Source organism: Coturnix japonica, chromosome 1 (genome assembly GCF_001577835.2).
Source record: "Coturnix japonica isolate 7356 chromosome 1, Coturnix japonica 2.1, whole genome shotgun sequence".
Lineage (NCBI taxonomy): Eukaryota > Metazoa > Chordata > Aves > Galliformes > Phasianidae > Coturnix > Coturnix japonica.
This window is the reverse complement of record NC_029516.1, coordinates 3,678,308-3,697,388: the sequence shown is the minus strand read 5'-3', so window position 1 is coordinate 3,697,388 and position 19,081 is coordinate 3,678,308. Positions and strand designations below refer to the sequence as shown.

The 19,081-nt window shown below is 40.3% G+C and overlaps 2 protein-coding genes across 4 annotated transcripts; one reads left to right on the top strand and one right to left on the bottom strand.

Moving 5' to 3' along the window:
* Positions 1-613: 613 nt before the first annotated feature.
* On the bottom strand, positions 614-6,102 carry ATP5F1C (ATP synthase F1 subunit gamma). Of its 2 annotated transcripts, XM_015866574.2 has the most exons (10): positions 5,996-6,102; positions 5,489-5,523; positions 4,860-4,991; positions 4,312-4,516; positions 3,974-4,117; positions 3,497-3,561; positions 3,196-3,351; positions 2,418-2,514; positions 1,575-1,612; positions 614-747 (listed from the first exon to the last, which is right to left on the bottom strand). In XM_015866574.2, the coding sequence occupies exons 1-9, from the start codon at positions 6,037-6,039 to the stop codon at positions 1,606-1,608; spliced, it is 885 nt and encodes a 294-aa protein (XP_015722060.1). In that variant the 5' UTR covers positions 6,040-6,102; the 3' UTR covers positions 614-747; positions 1,575-1,605. The 2 variants fall into 2 exon arrangements, with proteins under 2 accessions (XP_015722060.1, XP_015722149.1); XM_015866663.2 differs by lacking the exon at positions 1,575-1,612.
* A 28-nt stretch (positions 6,103-6,130) lies between these two features.
* KIN (Kin17 DNA and RNA binding protein) lies at positions 6,131-18,333 on the top strand. Of its 2 annotated transcripts, none has more exons than XM_015866456.2 (13): positions 6,131-6,293; positions 7,020-7,114; positions 8,063-8,106; positions 8,221-8,343; positions 9,290-9,471; positions 10,770-10,818; positions 11,089-11,146; positions 13,246-13,366; positions 13,893-13,943; positions 14,079-14,147; positions 15,160-15,259; positions 16,485-16,585; positions 17,245-18,333. In XM_015866456.2, the coding sequence occupies exons 1-13, from the start codon at positions 6,180-6,182 to the stop codon at positions 17,305-17,307; spliced, it is 1,170 nt and encodes a 389-aa protein (XP_015721942.1). In that variant the 5' UTR covers positions 6,131-6,179; the 3' UTR covers positions 17,308-18,333. The 2 variants fall into 2 exon arrangements, with proteins under 2 accessions (XP_015721942.1, XP_015721851.1); XM_015866365.2 differs by having other exon boundaries at positions 13,243-13,366.
* The last annotated feature ends 748 nt before the right edge of the window (positions 18,334-19,081 follow it).

Here is a 19,081-nt window from a genome sequence, read left to right as displayed (position 1 = left end):
CAGGTAGCTGGACCCATGATAAAGTCCTGCAGTTCATCACTGCTTAGGACAGGTGTGTGTGCTTTGCTTACTCTCTTCAATCCATGGAGAAGCTCTGAGTGCTGAACCAGCCTCCCAAAGCTTTGAAATATATGAAATATATTAGTGTTCATTGAAATATATGAGTGTTCTAAAGGCCTGCAAATGCACAGGCCCCTTTTTGAAACCACATTAAGTTACCATTAATTAATTAACTTAGGATTCAAGAGCTTGGATATAACTGCCCTGTAAACATGCTATTCCTTGGGTTCCATAAAGAAATATTTAATATACCATTAGCACATAAACTTTGATGTGGAGCAATTGCTGTATCTACCACAGCGACTCCAAAGTCAGAGAACATTAGGGCCAAAGCTTGATTTAAGTGTCCTAAATAAAACTGTTCTTAAGAAACTTCAGGTCTGTGGCTGTGAATGAGGAATTGCACTGATCCAGCAGCACTTGATGCTACAGCTTCCAGGACAGCTGACTTTCTATACCAGGAATTACAAAATACAGAGCACGGCTTTAAACATAACCCCTACGTTTCAAAGAGTAACCGAGTCAAACCCAAAGGCATCGACAACCAATAATGTGTGTCTCATGAAGGAGTTTATTGTAAGAATGTACAGATATTTCTGGGGCTTCGCCGCTTCTTCACAAAATAGCAGAGCTGTCTTATTAATGAACACAGGCGAGTTCAATCAGACGCTCAGAATTATTCTTCACCTGTAAGGCAAATTGAAACAAATTAATATCTTTCAATCAATGCTTCTTTTTAAGATGCATCACCTCTGATTTTAAGTGCCTTAAGATTTCAGTGCCTTAAGAATTCATTCTTCCTTACACCCTCCTCCCCTCCGACTCTCTCTATTTGAAGCTTTAAGTGCTTATTTTGCTACAAACTCCTCTTCAGGAGTAATGTTTTACAAACAGGCATTTTAAGTCACAGCCCAATGTCAGGGCATTATGAAAATATGAAGCAATACTTTCAAATCGATCCAATAACTCAAAGATTAAACAAACCCACAGAAATCACAGAATTACAGAATGACCCGGGTTGGAAGGGACCTCAAGGATCATGTAGTTCCAACCCCCCTGCCTGGCAGGGCCACCAAACATACACCTTTACTAGATCAGGTTGCCCAGGGCCCCGTCCAACCTGGTCTTGAACACCTCCAAGGACGGGGCATCCACAACCTCCCTGGGCAGCCTGTTCCAGGGCCTAACCACTCTCCTAGTGAAGAACTTCCCCCTAACATCCAACCTAAATCTTCCCTCTTTTAACTTAAAACCATTTCCACGTGTCCTGCTATTGTCAGCAATATTGTCAGAAACCTGTTAAATGCAGATGTATGCTATCATGGATGTGTTTTGTTTAAGATTTATTGGTGCTTGTATCTGCCCAAACAGAAAGCAATGGCTATTTCCTACATGTGTGGGAGAAGAAATGGGTCTGACTGCTATCTCTGAATTCAGACTTTCTCATCTGGCTTCAAGATTGCATTTAAAAATAGATTAATACAGACAATCTAGTCTCTATTCCATAACTTTACCTCTTGGATTTGGCCAAACCTCTTTTGCCGATTAATCCCTGGTTAAGATGTTATGAGGAAAAAAAAACACAACAGAACAAGCAGGTTAAGAAGCAAATCATGCAAATTAAGGCAAAACTATGCAAGTATTTATGACTGTATTGTGAGGGACATAATACAGCTCAGAACTGCAATGTGTTACGTATTCCAGACATTTTGCAAATACACAGAATATCACCACACATACTTACATCTTTGAGCATAGCACAACGTTTTTAACAGTTAGATGGAATGCACGTCATCTACATGTGGTTACAAATTGTGGTCTAAGCCCACACATTTTGTAACCTATAGAACACACAGTTGCAAAACTTCATTCTCAGGCAATGCAGCAATATACTCGGCTTCAACATTTATCATACATATATCCAGAATCCATTGATGCCAGCTATATTTCTCCTTCCAACCCCAACCCCCCACACACCATCACAGAATGATTTCTCCAAAGGCGTCTCAGTCACCTGAATTGCTCTCTATGCATCCAAAACTGTTCTACAACAATGAACTGGGCTATTTGAGCAGAGTATGAAGAATCCAAGTGGAAGAAGAAGGAGCAGAAAACTTTCCCTGCTCAGTCAAGGATTTGTGTCAAGGTTTAAGATATAGTCTACCGGCATTTCAATTATACCTGGTCAAATTTCACCACACTTGTTAGTACAATTGCCACAAGCAAAGCATGGAAGCAATGCCATGGATTGTCCTGCTTTTCATGCCTTAACCTTCCCTGTTAACCCGCCTGAAGGAGGGCATGAGCATTACATCACATTGCAACCACATCTGTTTCATTGGTATACAGGTACTCACAGAGCAGCAGCACCAGAGATGATCTCAATAAGCTCCTTAGTAATAACTGCTTGACGGGTACGGTTGAATGTCAAAGTCAGTTTGTCGATCATCTCAGCTAGGAAAAAATTAAAGTTGGAATTTAAGCATATAATGACCATTCAAATACAAGTTCTATGAATAGAATACCACGTAGACTTGTAGATCCATGTGTATGATCAAGTGGCTTACTGGACTTTCCAGTTTTCCCTACAGATAACACTACTAACAGACAATCTAGAAAGGGGATAATTTGTCTTGAGGCATCAGAATTAAACATATGAAGAACAGCCGACAGACTAGTAAATATCTTGTAGCACATCACTCATTTTTAAATGAATTCCAATTGTGTATTATTGCATCGTTAATGTCCCTCAATCAACAACAGTATTTCCTTCAAGTTCTGTGTTCTGGCAAACGGAGCCATTCTTCCTATTTTTTAATGGAGACTTTATCACTACATTCAAGATAAAGAGATCAGCAGAGACCCATACTTACAGTTCCAGGTAACCCTACTGCATAAAACATAAGCTTCATTCAGCCATCAGTATTTTTTATGCATCGCTATCTTCTTGAAGCTGGAATCATATCACTATGCCACATTAAATGCTATTAGCCATTGCCCACCGATACCAACTGCAGTGCACTCAGTTTGGACACTTTACAAGGTATACCAGCATATTCTCATCTTCATATTCTCAAAATCCTCAGACCAGCAACACGACAGACACCAACACCTAGAAAATCCATATAGACTTACAAGCATTTTTGCTTGCGTTGTCCATAGCAGTCATCCTAGCGCTCTGCTCGCTGGTGGTAGATTCTTTCAGGGAGTAGTACAGAATATTTGCTAGTGTAAATTCCTGGTAGTTTCTCAGCACATCAGCATCAATGTCATCATAGATACTCAAGCTTTCTGAAAAATAGGAATGAGTCGAGTCAGAACTGCAGGCTGTACTAATTGTAATGATACAACGTCATATAGAAAACGACTAAATTAGCTTTTCTCCATTTACTACATCCCTCCATGTCACCTTACGTGTACTTTCACAAGTACTTACCAGAACCAGCAACTGTTTCAAAAGAGTAGATAGGTTTTTCATCAGTCTTGTAGGAGATGACAGATCTGTATAAAAAAATAGCATAATAGGTTTTATTTGACTGAAGAGCCTAAACTGAGCATTTGATATCAAGTTAGGACACAGACAACTTCTGGCCTTCCAATTCTTCAAAGTCTTGTTGTGCTCCCCATGAGGAGATATCAAATAACCTAAGGATATAATAATGTACTGACTGTAAACACAACAGCGCATGCTATAGAAAATGTGTTTAGAAACTATAGTGCTTCGAAACACTATAGAATTTCAACCATATCTATTAAAAAATACCCATGGCAAACATGTTCTTCACACATAATAAGAAGATGCACTGACTTTTCAACAAAATCTGAACAGTTTTCCCATTTTACTTAATTCAACCAATATGCTGTTTTGAAATCTATTCAACATCTTCCTAGTGCAGCTTCAGTTTTATCTTACCTGAACCGATTGTAGATGACAGAGCCTTCATCAAATTCATATCCAGAGTTTAATAACTCTGAAGCAATGATTGAAGCATCTCCAAAACTGGGAGGTCTCCGTCCCACTTCTTTGAATGTCATCAAGAAGTAATTGCCATGTGTCCTGTAGTAATGTGAAATATGCGTCAGGAGCAAGTTGGTGCTCCAATGCACAGCTGTGTGGCACCAAGAGGCAAGCAGCAGCACTAACTGCTAATGTTCAACAACTAAGCATTTCACTTGGCTTTCCTGCCCCCATCCCTCAGTTAAATTATGATACACCAGCATGACCAAAACCAAACCCCTCTCCCTTTTTACCTTTGAAGTAGGCCTCTAATCTTGTCGCCTACACCAACCACCATAACTTCCTTCCCTGCATTGGAGAGGTTGGTAATCTCATTCTTCAAGGTCTTAGCAATAGATGTATGGATAGCACCACACAGACCTCGATCAGAGGACACGCCAATAAGGAGATACTTCTTCTTGTCCTCGGGTGCCTTAATTTCTGCTTTCTCATACAGTGCTGAGGAAAAACAAAACGAACAAGATGGGCAAGATATTCAAGGGGGTCAAGAAGAAAATCTGTCCTATCAAAACATCTTCAACTAACTTCAAATTTCATAAATCATTTCCAAATTGTTTCAAATCGCAACCAGATGCATTTTTATCTCCATCACAATCATTCAAGCTTGCAGGTTAGCTGACCAAAGGTGATAAAGAAGTAATTCAAAGCCACCTGCATCTTTGTGTCAGGTATTATAGTGAACTACAAGTAAACAGTGACACTGACTGCAAGTGCAATGTTTGAGAAGCATGTGCAGTTCAAGCATTTAAAAGTATGTTTGGTAGCAAGAGCCTTCTCTCACCCAGTGCTCCTGTTCCATATATTCTAGCAGGCTTCAGCTCCCTCTCAGCTCTTGCATACTTTGCTGCAGAAACCATCTTCATGGACTTTGTAATTTTCTGAATGTTCTTGATGGATTTCAAGCGCCTGGTAACTAACAAGGTTAAAAGCTGAAGGTCAAAATTGGGCTACATTGAGCACAAGAGATTGAAAGCAAACAATAAAACATAAGCAATGGCTATCCAGAAATCTCTCCTGAAGTTCATAGAATCATAGAATGGCTTGAGTTGAAAAGGATCACAATGACTATCTAGCTTCAACCCCCCTGATGTGTGCAAGGTTGCCAACCATCAGACCAGGCTGCCCAGGGCCCCATCCAACCCAGCCTTGAATACCTCTAGGGACGGAGCATCCACAACCTCTCTGGGCAGGCTGTGCCATCACCTCACCACTCTCATAGTAAAGATCTTCCCCCTGAAGGGGGGGGAAGTTTATGAAGGACACTTGTTTGACACAAGTGCTGGAGGCTCACATGTCAGTGTTACAATCCACAACCATCACTTCATCCGACAGAAGCCAAGTGAAATCATGCTTTAATTTAACACCTCCTGCATTTCCCTTCTGTTCAAAGCAGACAAAAGCAGCACTTACTGTCTTTCAGAGTTGCCATATTCCTGACTTGGCCCCTGGAAGTGAAAGCAGGAGTGATTAGGAGAGATCATTAGCTCTCCAGCAAGCAAATATCCATCAAGGTCAGGTCTCTTCAGAGAGCATATAGAAACACCCATTTCTTAGTAAGGACACTTCAAAACGAGGCCTTATAACAAACCTTTCACATTTTTTGTGTGACAACGAAAACAAAGGCCACGCAGAAGGGCGTCAGAAGGGCAAATACACACGAAAAACAGAGCTTTCTTTCTTTTTTAAACGATTAAAACAACGAAACAGCGGGGCTCGCAGCCATCAGCAGGACGTCCCTGCAGTGCCATTCACCTCACACAGAGCGCCCTTCCACCTCCAACCAGCCTCAGGCCCGCAAAGCGGAGGACAGAGCCCTCCATCCTCCCCACATCCCCGCGTTCCCTCGTTCCTCCACGAACCCCCAGCCCCTCTCAGGCACAACCCGGTAACCACAACCCGCTGGTTTCCCCCCTTTACCATTGCGGCTGGTACAGCACCACGGCGGAGCCCCGCGCGAACATGGCGGCGCCTGCAGCCCAGCTCTGCTGAAGGTCAGCCCGCCCGTCCCGCGCAGGCGCCCGGAGCCTCGATGATCGCTTCCGAGGTCGCTCCGTCTCATCCGGGACGAGAAAATAAGGGGTGAAAAAAGGTAGAAAACGCCATGGGGAAGTCGGATTTCCTCAGCCCAAAGGCTATCGCCAACCGCATTAAGTCTAAAGGGCTGCAGAAGCTACGCTGGTACTGCCAGATGTGCCAGAAGCAGTGCCGAGATGAGGTGAGGTGAAGCGGGCCGGGCTGTGTTTGGTGCTTTGGGGTCCTCCGTTTCTCTGTGGGGTTCCTGATCCCTCATGTATGATATGAAGGGCTGAGTGGGGTTTGAGGGGTTCCCAACCACCTGGGCTAGGGATATATGCCATTATAAACCCTGTGGGGGAAAGCCCTGAAGTGTTTTGGAGAAAACATGGTCCTGAGCTTTTCTTAACCCCATTAGGATGCCCTGAAAGGGTTAGGAATTATTCCATCAGGAGTCTGGGGTAGTTGTGCTTTGGACATGCAAGCCTTGAAATCACAAGCAAGGTCTCTTTCCAACCTTCTGATTCTGTCTGTTTCTTCCCTCCTTCTCCTGTTATAAAGAGATGATTTTTCTCTGATGCTTCCCCCTGTTTTCACTTCTCTGTTCATTTGAAGGGTGTAGCCAAACCTCCAACATCTGAGTGCATGTCAGGCGGGGAATCAGCAAGTATTTCCACTCCTTTTGCCTGGATAGATGGACCAGGTGGTGCCACATCGATCCCATTCCACAAGGGAGCAAGAGGACCTTTGTTATGTCCTAGTTAGGAGAAACAGCCAATCTGTATTGCTAGACTGTGGTTGGGTTTGAGTGTTTTATGTGAAAGCCTCCAAGAGATTTCACTTAGAAAACAATATCTTAATTTACTTTTAAAGCTGTGTGTTGCAAATGGAGACAAAGGCAGATAAAATGTTTTTCTTTATTTTCCAGAATGGCTTCAAATGTCATTGCATGTCTGAATCTCACCAGAGGCAATTACTGCTGGCTTCTGAAAATCCTCAGCAATTCCTGAACTACTTTTCTGAGTAAGTTTGCCATGTATTCTTACCCATGTGTCAAATCTGCACGGCCATACCCCTAAAGCCCAGTTATGTCCCATTGAAGACACTTGATTCTGATGTATTTTAGTGTCGGCTGTTTCATATAGTGACTATGTGAAAAGTTTGCTTTTGAAAGCATGTAAGTGTAAGGGTGCTGTGATATTTAAAAGTTGACAATTCTATCTCATTTAACTTCTTTTTTTATCCCAAATGTGGCAATTTTTATCCCAGATCCTTTTATTTTTTTAATCCCAAACTTGATAATTTTATTCCATGCCCGAGTCCTGTTTTAATTTGCTCTTCATTATGAAGCATGTCACTGCTTGTGTCCCAGCTAAGTGACTGTCAGAGCTGCAGAATTACAAAGAGCTAAAAGAACCATCACATGAAGATAAGGAGTCAGCTGTATGAATAACATCCCACTGTTCCCCTGATCCCTTTGTCCATCTGACCTACCTGACTGCAGGGCTGACTGGAACTGTCTTCAGCGTGAGGCTGAAGGGAGGCTTTATCTTTAAGCCATTGAATTAGCAGGGAGATGAGTGATCTGTCTACCCAGTCTACCACTACTTCGCTTTGTTCTGCCTCGTGTTTTGTGTCAGTGTTAGTCAACCTTGGGAGATACCTGGTAATGAAATACCAGCAATTAGTGGGAAGTGTTTAGAGTTCAGTTCTTTCCATTTTATCCCTTTGAAAGGGTATTATCCTTTAGAAGATTAAACTTGTGTGTGCATGTACCATACTGTGTCTCTTTGTGTATACAGGCTGCACTTCACGCTGTCTTACCAAAGGTGGGAAACAGGTGTCTGAACTTCATCGTACTCAGTTCAAAAGAATAGTCTATACTGCAGATATTTCATTATTAATGACAATTGAACATTTCTGTGTAATTACATAATTTTGGTTTAAATCCTTTTCTTTATATCCCCTAAGGGAGTTCCGGAATGATTTCTTAGAACTGCTCAGGAGACGATTTGGTAAATATTTTACTTTTTTTTCTTTTGCTTTTAATGCCTTTTGATTTTGTGCAGAAAGTTTTGGTTGGTTTCTCCTGGGTCCCATACTTACACTTCATAATAACTCTGTTTTAGGAACAAAGAGAGTCCACAATAACATCGTGTACAACGAATACATCAGTCACCGAGAACACATCCACATGAATGCAACGCAATGGGAGACACTGACTGATTTTACAAAATGGTTGGGGAGAGAAGGTAAATATTGTTGTTATGGGTTATGACATTATAAAACTATTGGGTAGTTGCTTTGTTGATGAGTAATCAGTAAGCATTTGTGTTAATTCTCCTGTTTCCTTTTCTTCCATAACCCTCCCCTCCTGCATCTATATTAACACATATCCAAATAGAGTTCTGTATTAAGCAATGGAATTTCCTTATGAAAAGTGGCAGAGATCTGAGATAAATGTATCACTTACAAACCTTTCCTTGTTTTTTCCTTGTAGCTGTTGCTAAATTCTAAGTCAGCTTCCAACAGTTGTCATTTAAAAAGTGTGAACTATGATAGGACATTTCTTACAACTCCAGAATCCCTCAGTATATGTGGTGACAAGAAGCGTTATATTGTTTTCATTCCTATCCTAATACAAGCTTCAAATCTGACATCTGCAGTTTTGCTTTCCGTGGGAGGAGCAGAGGTTATGTCATACCACAGTGCTGTGTAATGTTTAAATTGGTTTCAGTCCTCTGTGTGCTACAGGATACATTCATGAGTCACAGAGTGCTTGAAAAGTCACTCTAATGAGTGCCAGTAACAACAGTGTTGCACAGTAAAGTTTCCTATAGTTTGATGCTGTTGCTCTGTAGTGTTTATATATGTTAGAGTGCTGTTTTCTTCCCTGTTAAAACAATGAGAAGGAAATGTTTTCTTCCATAAGGAAAGTGATACAGAATGTTCCATCCTCTTTTACTACATATTTTGGCTCATTTCCAAATAGAACTTGCTAGCTTAAGGGCATAAGTAGTTACTAAGGGCAATTTAAAGTCAATTTTACAAGTCCGGTAAGAGATACATTGTAAAGGTACATCTGGTGAAGTTTTTACATTCTTATATTGAACGTGGCCTAGGAAAATGATGGGTTTTTTTGTTACTTTCTTGTTTTTGTTAGTATTCATCTTACTTTGTCTTGTGTTGGGTTTTTAGGCCTTTGTAAGGTTGATGAGACTCCAAAAGGCTGGTATATTCAGTACATTGATAGGGACCCAGAGACCATTCGCAGGCAACAAGAACAAGAGAGAAAAAAGAAACAAGACCTCGATGATGAAGAAAAAACAGCAAAATTCATTGAACAGCAAGTTAGAAGAGGTTTGGAGGGGAAAGAACTGGTGAGAAAAATTATCTATCAATCTTCAGCTCAAAAGTCCTCTCAGTTAAGTCAGTAATGCTTCCCTGGTCTTTCCACTGCTATTTCCATTGCAGCCAGCTAGAAGGTGATGAGTAATCTTTGTGCAGTGGGTTGTGAGCTGATTGCTAGTTCAAACGGGGCAACAGTGGGTTATATGTGGCTGCACAGTTGGTTGTTCCTAAACTGAGAAATATTCTTCTCGCAGATAATTCTCATGCCCATTTTGCCCACCTTGTTTCAGTTGAAATTGCTGCTTCCTCAAATAACCAACCTGAAGGTTTTTGCAGCAGATAAACATCAAGGTCCTGTTTGGAATCAGTTTCAGAAAAGGAAAGTAGAGCTTTCAGCTCCTTTTAGATTTGACACTGTTTTGAAATGTATTGAAACTATTCCTTATGACTATATCTGGTCCCAGCCATTTCAGATTATGGTTTAGACCTTCTTCTCTCATGCTTAAGTCACCACATTACTTCACCTACTTTCTGAGTTTGCTGTTAGACATTTATGAAAGATGATAACTGACGAGTTACTATGAGTAATAGTTTTCTTAGCAATTTTAAAACGCTGAATTTAAGGTAGGAGACTAAACAGTAACTAAAGTGATGTCTTCGTTTGTCGTATTTCACAACCTTACAGGGCTGCAAATAATAAGTATGGTAGGGAGGCTGAGATTACCAGGAAAGCTAAAATGATCAAATACCCACAGTACAGAGTGTTTATTCGCATAGCCATGATGTGGAATTTGGGAACTTCTTTGGCATTATCCCTTGACTTCCATGCACGTTGTTGCCTGGGATTGGGACCTCCCATTTGATTCTGGGTATCGATAGATATATTTAAATGCTGTTGTAAACTATTATCTTTTTCTTAATTTAAAACTAATTGAAATTTAAATGGTCTGAGCCTTTGGTACTAAAAATTTGGAAAGATTCCATGATTTTTTTCCTTTTTTAGATTATCAGACTGTCCAAAAACCAGTCTGATCATGCTTGTTCAAAATGAGCAAACTTGCAGTAAGGCCACTTTCCCTTTGATGCTGAAATTAAACAAGTATAGACAACATCTCTGTAAAGAGTGTTAATTAGATAATTTTGCACAGGAGCCTATAATGAGATAACGTTTTCAATTTATAATCTTATAAATCAAGCCAGACTGAATATTACAGTTATTAGATGATCTTTGTCAATAAAATTCAGGCAGTCAACGATCACTAAAAAATGTTATCCTGGCTCAGCTTTCTGTTTTGCTCTTGAAATCTATTAAGTTTTCTTTTGGCAGGAGGAACCAGTCTATACTGAACTGAACAGAGAAAATGAGGAAGAAAAAGGTAACCAGATTTTGATACGTGCAGTTTTCTTGAACTGAATCTGATTTCATGATTGAAATGAGAGAGTGCTAAAGCATGCTCAGTGTTTCATGGAGTGCTTTGAGATGAGTTTCAAAAAGTACTGAAAATAGGAAAATGCAGAGAATTTCTTGCCATTTTTTGGTTTATTTTAAGAGACAAACTGTTAACAGTAAATAGTATTTTTAAATGTACGTCTTTTCCATTAGCAGATTGATAAGTTCTAACATCTTTTATTTTTTATCTTTTTAGTTGCATTTAACTTAAATAAAGGAGCAAGTACTTCAGTAGCAGCATCTTCAAAAACAAGGTGAGAAAATTATTTAAGGGCAAGCCTTACTTTTGCAAAATGTTTACATACCAATGGTGTTTGTATGGGTAAGAAGATGTATCTTATCCTGGAATATTTGTTGTCTAATGTCTCATCCTGTCATGTTATTCAGGAAGAGATCCTGGGTGATGTTGTGGTTCCTTTTGTATTTTAAATGGATGAATGTTTATATTTTATATATATGCTGTGAGGAGCCTTCTTGAATTCTCTAGGGTTCATTCATGATAGATGCCCAGAAATGAGTAGGCAGTGATAGTTTCCTCTGGGAAGAGAGAAATAAGTAAAAGGGCGGATGGGGGATCTAACTGAAGCATTTAAAGTGTATCCCATCAAGTCCCAGCTGCCTTCTGTGAATGGATAATCATGACTTTTTAATTTCAGTTTCTAAAAGGTTTGACTGCTTTGTCTAATTGGAGGTAATATTTTCTCTGATCATCCTTAAAGGAGCTGAGTCTACCTGATGTAAATCTTTGTAAAGCTCGTGGATTTAATTGTCATATAACCACAAGCAACACAGGAGAAGGGGATCAATAATGCAAACAATACTTATAGAAGTCAGTGAAACTGTTTGATGAGCAGTACGTCTTTTCTTGTAAGGCAATATTGTAATTAAGTGCATTGCAAGTAAAGCGAAAGCTTGCTTCTCGTCACAAGCTTAGCTTTTAGATAAGATATCTGATGGGATATATGCCAGGCAGAAAATGAGACAATAAAGTAGTTCTTTGCAATAAGAGAGAGAGATCTCAGGCTGTGAGGAATTATTCCTGAGCATTGAGTTGCACTTAAGATGAGCCTGAACTTAGCATAGATGCTCACTTGAATAGTTTTAGTGAGGAATACATTGATCTGGTTTTTTAAGGTGCTTGTAAAAAAATTGGCTGAATGTGAAATCATGTATCAAGAGCTCCAACTTTTTCGTAGCATATGATAGTTACTTGTATGTAAAGTTCGTAATGGCAGTGTAGAAGCCAGATTTGGATATCTGCCTCACACTAAAGTGACCAACCTGTTGTTTCTCCTTCACTGATGGTTCAGGAGTCACTTCAGTGTTGTGTATGGAAACTGCTTCCCTGTGTCAGTGTAAAAGTGTGTTCTGCCACTGTGAATAGCCATTGGCTATTGCTGTTATTACGTAGCTCATTTGAGTTCAACCTGATACCACATGGTGCAGTGTGTTGCAGGATTTCCTTGTTTCCCAGCCTCTCTGCTCACTGCAGGTGTTGCAGAATCCTGGCCAGGGTTATCACCTGCATTTCTTGATCACAGTGCAGAAATAGGACCAAGAGACGATAGGACGTGACCACTAGGGTTGAGTTTGACTCTTTCATGGCTGGTCCACGTTGTTAGTTGTCATCCATAATTATAGTCAGACCCTTCTTTGCTGTTGTTGATCATAAACAGTGATCCCTGTGGATAGAATCTAAGCAGAGTAAACTTTTCTAAACTATGGGAGCTTGCATAATATGCTGTTTAGTTTTGCCTTCTGTAAACCAAAGATTTCAAGGTAAATCAGTCCTTTCTTGTACCCAGTTCTTTCTTGTGTCCTCTATTGATTGCACACCTGATCAGTGTTGATGGTCTCTCTTTGTCCCAGGGTCCTTAATACATATGTTAAATAAGATGCATTTTAATACTGACACCTGGGAATCCCATAGTAACCTCACAGGTTTTCCTTCTTTTAATGTAGGCTTTAATTATGTCCTAAGCTACAAGATAGCCCATTTTGCTTCATATATTTGAAATAAATATTTAAAACAAATGTGGAGATCTTACTTGCAGACTTGTTTTTGTCTTTACCACTTAAGTCCCTTAATCACCTCTTGGCTTTTGAACTGATGAACTGACCATTAGATTGTTTTTGTTCTGCTGGACATCTGGAGAACATGGAATTTTCACTTCAGTTCCAGCTGCCAAGCACAGTCTTAGAAAAGGAGTGATGTAAGGTCTGGAAGGTGACTTGCACAACTGAAATCAAATAGATCAATAGGCCTTTTTGTACAACCAGTTCTTCAAATGCATCTTGGTAGAGGAGACAATTTGAGGTCTGCTCTGAAACTGCCATCTTACTCTCCCAGCAGTGTCCTTGGACCAAGCGCACTGAAGATGGCGGAAGGAGCAGTTAAAAGAAAAGAATCAGCTCACAGCTCTGGTCAATCCAAAGAGAAGAAGAAGAAATCTGCACTGGATGAGATTATGGAGGTAACAGTTATGCAAGGATCTTTGTCTTTATAACCCCATGCTTGTAGCAGTGAGTCTACTTTGAAATGATCTCAGACCTTCAGTTCTTGTGGAATTCAGACTTCAATGTCATGTCGGGCAAAATTATATCACTTCCCATTTAAGATTGGTTTCTGCTTCTCATCTGTGCCTATTGCCTTGACAATCCAGATGTTGGAAGTAAAGGAATACAGATTTTGCAAGAGAAAAAAATACCTAGAATCGCTTGACAAAAATAAACATGAATCTCCCATCATTTTATCGTGGATTCATATATCATGAATCATACATCATGAGATCTGAGATATCATGATATCTCAGATATTATGAGATTTTATCAATCTCATCAGATTGATTTCTATGCTGAGAACACACACTCAGCAACCCTTCTTGGTTTTTTTTTCCCTACTTGGTATGGATCTGGATAATTTGTTCAGATTTTTGCAGGCATGGGAAGGCTGCAGTGAAGGGAGAAAACGAATGATGCTTATTTGTTCCTCTTCTGTAGCTTGAAGAAGAGAAGAAAAGAACATCTCGAACAGACTACTGGTTACAGCCAGTAAGTATCTTTAAACAATAACACTTACAGGTACAACCAATTCTGCATGTCTACACTTGCTTATGTAAAAGATCCTGCTTCTGTATTTTGGAACGTTAATCTTTATTTTTGTTTCCCTCCTTTCAAATTGTCTAGGAAATCATTGTAAAAATTGTCACGAAGAAGCTTGGAGAGAAGTATCACAAGAAGAAGGCAGTTGTTAAGGTAAAGTTTGCAAATGGAAGCATGTGGCTTTGGTTGGATTTTATGGTACCAGATGATTTCCAGAGTCAGAATTGTGCTCAGCCTTAAGTCTACATTGATAAGAGCAATAATGTAACTTTACTGGCACGTTCTTTGTGTGTATGCTTTTGTCCTGTACATCTTATCCTATTAACATATCCATAATGGGGAATAATCACTTTTTCAACGTGATGCGGTGTAGTTGTATTTTAAGTTGAGACTAATCAGTGTTGCACAAATATTCACTCTGCATACTGCCCTTTGAGCAAGATCCCATTTGTGTACAAAATCTTCACTCTGTAAGCCTTGTTATATGTTTAGAAGTGGTTTCTTTTAGCTGCTGCCAGTGAAATGATGTTGTAGTAGGTACTCCAAGGCTCAACAGTCTTTGGCAAGAGTGCAGAAGACAACATCTAGGTGTGTTTTGAATGGCTGACAGCAGCGTATGGAACTCAAAATCACAGCTTTTTTTTTGGCAAGAAGAGAAGGTTATGAGTCCCAGTGTCTGTCTTCCACTGAGCTGTAAATCTGGGAGTTTGGACATGCTGGGTGTAAAGATGATCAGTGACAGTTTTCCTCATTGAGAGGACTTATTCCAATTCTCCCTGTGTGACTTCAAGCCAGTTTATCCTCCCAAGAGGAAAAGAGGCCTCTAATTTACTCTCCGAATTTGAGAGGTAGCTAAGATAACTGATCTGAAGGTTGACAAAACCTCCAGACAGCACTAATAACATCAGTGGTCTTAATTTACAAAGGAGATTGGTTGTGGTTTTTTTAAGAGGAGCCCCTTTAATCTGGCCTTAACTTCAGAGTCGGGTCAGCCAGCACTTTGTGGAAGCTGGATGCCTTTAGGGCAGCTCATTCCTTTTGAAAATGTACAAGCATAGACTGAAGATCCTGAATTTGTTAATTTTGAAAATGTAAATTTAGAGAATTATTATAGAATTATTATATATTATTATAGTCACTGATTGGCCTCTTCTTTTCACAACAGGAGGTGATCGACAAATATACAGCAGTTGTGAAAATGATTGATTCTGGAGACAAACTGAAGCTTGATCAGACACACCTGGAAACTGTAATACCAGCACCAGGTATGGCTGTTTGTGTTCCTTACTTTTCAGCATAGCTGTCACAGCATAATTTAAGTTCTTTTAAACTGTAAAACATCCACTTGAAACTACCTTAACAGTAGCTGAACATTCAGGGTATCAATTAACAGAGGACTGTCTGCATAGAGAGAAATAAGATGTAGGATCTTGTGATTTTTCATCAGACATGCTACATTCTGCACCTTCAGCTGGTGAATAGCCATTTGATGGTGGAATAATGGTACAGTTGAGCTTTGCCCACACTTAGAATAGAACTGATGCCCTGTGGAACTGCTTATGTGAGATAAGAGGAAGAAAGAAGGCACACTGAGCAATTAGGATATGGAATAGGACATGAGGGAAGTGACTTTGACTTCTTTGACACTTTCCCACATGACATCCTGGTAGCCATATTGGAGAAAAATGGATTTGATGATGGGCTGCTCACTGGATAAGGGATTGGCTGAATGGCTGCTCGGAGAGTTGCAGTCAATGGCTCAGTGTCCAAGGAGAGACTGGTGATGAGTGGTATTCATATCTGTGCAGGGTCTGATGCTTTTTAACATCTTTGTGAACAGTATTGAGTATTGGTATTGAGTGCACCCTCAACAAGTTTGGACAGGCTGAGAGAACTTGTCTCTTCAACCTGGAGAAGAGAATACTCCAGGGGGGCTTTATAGTGGCCTTCCGGTACCTGAAGCTGTTCCCTACCGGTTCCCTACAGGGAAGCTGGAGAGGAACTTTTAGAATGGCAGGTAGAGACAGGATGAGGGGAAATGGCTTTAAACTGGAAGAGGGTAGATTTAGACTAGATATTAGGAAGAAATTCTTTACTGTGAGGGTGGTTAGACACTGGAACAGGTTGCCCAGTGAGGCTGTGGATGCCTCCTCCCTGGAAGTATTCAAGGCCAGGCTGGATGGGGCTTTGAGCAGCCTCTTCTGGAGGGAAATGTCCCTGCCTATATCAGGTGGTTGGATCTTAAGGGACCCTTCCAACCCAAACCATTCTATGATTCTGTGATTCCTTCCCTGCTGTAGTTTGAGTGGCTTCTGCTATAGCACCAGCATGGCCTAGAGTGGTAAACTTCATTGCGCTTTATAAATGGGCAGGCTGTGAGGCGGAGCTGGGAATCACTTGCTGGAGCCTTGAAGAGAAATTTCTCCCTCAGCTGTCAGTGAAGCTGGACACAACTCCATCAAAGGAAATTTTTCCTGTTTCTCATTTCAGGCAAGAAAGTTATGGTGTTAAATGGTGGTTACAGAGGAAATGAAGGCATCTTGGAATCTATCAATGAGAAGAAATTTTCAGCAACTATCATCATTGACTCTGTAAGTAAAAATAATAAACAGGAATGGCTATTTTTCATGGGGCAGTTTTCATCTGTATGTTGGAGAGCTTTCACAAAGAAAGATGCTATCGTTAATCCTGTTTTACAGGTGGGATTTATAGTATAAAATGCTCTTTTCAGCCACTTATTTCCAACCAGTAAGAAAAACAGTTGCTTGTTCTCCACTGCAGACTTGTGCTCTGCTGTTTGCCTCTTAAAATATGCCAAGATGCTGAATTTGGCAAGTTTTTAACTTGAAAGAGACTAGCAAAACATTGTGTGGTTATTTTGAATATAGCTGTAGTTGCACTGTTTTGTGGGAAGGTAAAAAAAAGGTGAAAAATGCATGGAGGTGATTTTTCTGCTCCCCTTACTAGACTGAACATCGGGCTCTATATCCTTATCCATCGTCTTGTTTGTTAGTTTGTGTAGTAGTTTGTTTTGTTTGTCTCACCTTCCTCTGGGCTAAAATTGGTCCATACGAACAGCACTGTAATGTTGCTAATGCCTGGGGTATCTAATACTGCTCACTTCATTTGTGCTCCTTAAAGAATGCTAAATGTGGCAAGATTTGATAAGGCCCCTTCAAGTTCTCTATTGGGAAATTCATCAAACAAGTTTGTATTTTGATTTTGTTTTATACAATCTGTTATTTTCCAGGGGCCTTTGAAAGGACGCCGAGTTGAAGGTATCCAGTATGAAGACATTTCCAAACTTGCCTGAGGTTCTCATTATGGATCAGAGAAGATTTTGGTTTCTCAAACCATCTTTCTGGCTTCTTGCAGGCAGATACAGGAGACTCTACTATGTCAGGGTTTTAACATTGTGTGTATATGTATCTATAATGTATATAGAGAAGAACCAAGAGCAAATTGAGTTTATTTAAAGATTGCTATAGATTTGTTACGTAAAATGTTTGTGGAAATCTTATCAGTGGAAATACTCCATCTGATCCCTTATGAAAGTTATTTTTTAATGTTTCAGTTTCCTTCTGCAAAATACAACAGCTGCAAGTGGGAGTATTTTCTGTACTGATGTATGTGCAAAGTTTTGTGGGACAGAGAATTGTCCACAACAGCTGCTTGAGGCAGGCAATGTGTGTTGGGCCCAATGGGTTTTAAACAGCAGACTTCTCAGTTTGCAGCCAAAACTGAGTTCTGGCTGGAGGAGCAAGGGAAATGATTAAGAGAATAGCAGAAGGTAACAGGGATTCTTCTGGATGTTGTCTGCTTTATTAAGTGTTGTCACCAACTTATTTTAGCTAACTTAACAGCTGTAGTTGAATCCACATAATCACACTTCCATCACCTCGTTCTCAGGACTCCTATTAATGTTCATATGCAATTTATCTGCTTATGGGCTCCGAGATAGATGTTAATCATGGGGCTTCTAGCATTCCAGCCTAAGTCTGCGCAGATATTAACTGGCCATTGCTGTTTTGGTTTTCCCTTGTCCATAGTTCCATTGTTTTCCTCTGAACTGTTGTGGATGCTGAATGAGTAACATTACTTTTTAATGTTTTTTAAAAAATGCCACATTTTGTACTGTTTTTTATTTTTAAGGAATATTCAGGAATAAACAGAAACTGACCTTAGGCCAAGAGCTTTCCTAATCAGCCTTTTAAATACATGGGGGCAATGCTCTGTTGTTTTACATCCACTGAAGAGTAAAATGGCCATAAAAGAACTGCCTTACTTTTGTGAAAGAAAGGTGCAAGTCTTCCCAAGTGAAATACAGACCATCACCTGTGGTTCGGCCTGCCTTTACTTCTTACTGTGTGTGTCTGCAATTGGATGGCAAGAAAACTGATATCCCTGTGCTTTCCAGAGCTGATCTTAGCTGTGTGGAGCTGCTGTGTTGGCTGATGTGGTGCTTTTGGGAAGGCTGAGACCAAGGAAGCTGGGAAAGGTGAGAAGAAGTAACCAATTTGGGAAGGGTAGAGTTCTATTTCCCTGCAAACTCAGCAGTGCTGTGTGGATGAGCAAAAATCCTTATGAAATACTGCAGTTCTTTCATAAAGAAAAGCTATTCCGCCCATTCCTTAGGGAGCTGAGTGGAGCAGGATGCTGTTGTGGATGCAGACCCCAGTTATAACACAGTCTAAAAGTTCATGTCGCCAGTGACAAATTCACTGTTGCTTGTCCCTTGCTTTACCTCAGAGAACCATGATTCGTGGTTTCCAAGAGACCCCTGCAGGAAAACTGAAAGACTGCAGAGGTTGAGTGAAAGCTGCTGTCTGAAATAACCCCACATGAGGGATCTGAATGGTTTGCCAGGGATCCCAGGCACAAATATTCAAGTCAAGTAATGCAGTATCTAGAAAATGGATGATTATGCAGAAAGGAACTTAAGGCAGAAGACATGTATACATGCTTGTGAGAACTACTCTGAAGAGATACTCAACATGCATTGATCCACACGTTCCTTACAGCAAAACTTAAAGACGGATCGCATAGCAGTCTTTGGTTCACAGGAAAGGACACCACAGTACAGGAAG

Coding starts and splice junctions, on each gene's coding strand:
- ATP5F1C (XM_015866574.2), bottom strand. CDS start 6,039: ATGTTCGCGCGGGGCTCCGCCGTGGTGCTGTACCAGCCGCAATG. Junction 4,992..5,488: donor TATGGCAACTCTGAAAGACA/GTAAGTGCTGCT, acceptor TAACCTTGTTAG/TTACCAGGCGCTTGAAATCC. Junction 4,118..4,311: donor ATTAGAGGCCTACTTCAAAG/GTAAAAAGGGAG, acceptor ACATTACTACAG/GACACATGGCAATTACTTCT.
- KIN (XM_015866365.2), top strand. CDS start 6,180: ATGGGGAAGTCGGATTTCCTCAGCCCAAAGGCTATCGCCAACCGCATT. Junction 9,472..10,769: donor GTTTGGAGGGGAAAGAACTG/GTGAGAAAAATT, acceptor TTCTTTTGGCAG/GAGGAACCAGTCTATACTGA. Junction 11,147..13,242: donor GCAGCATCTTCAAAAACAAG/GTGAGAAAATTA, acceptor TTACTCTCCCAG/CAGTGTCCTTGGACCAAGCG.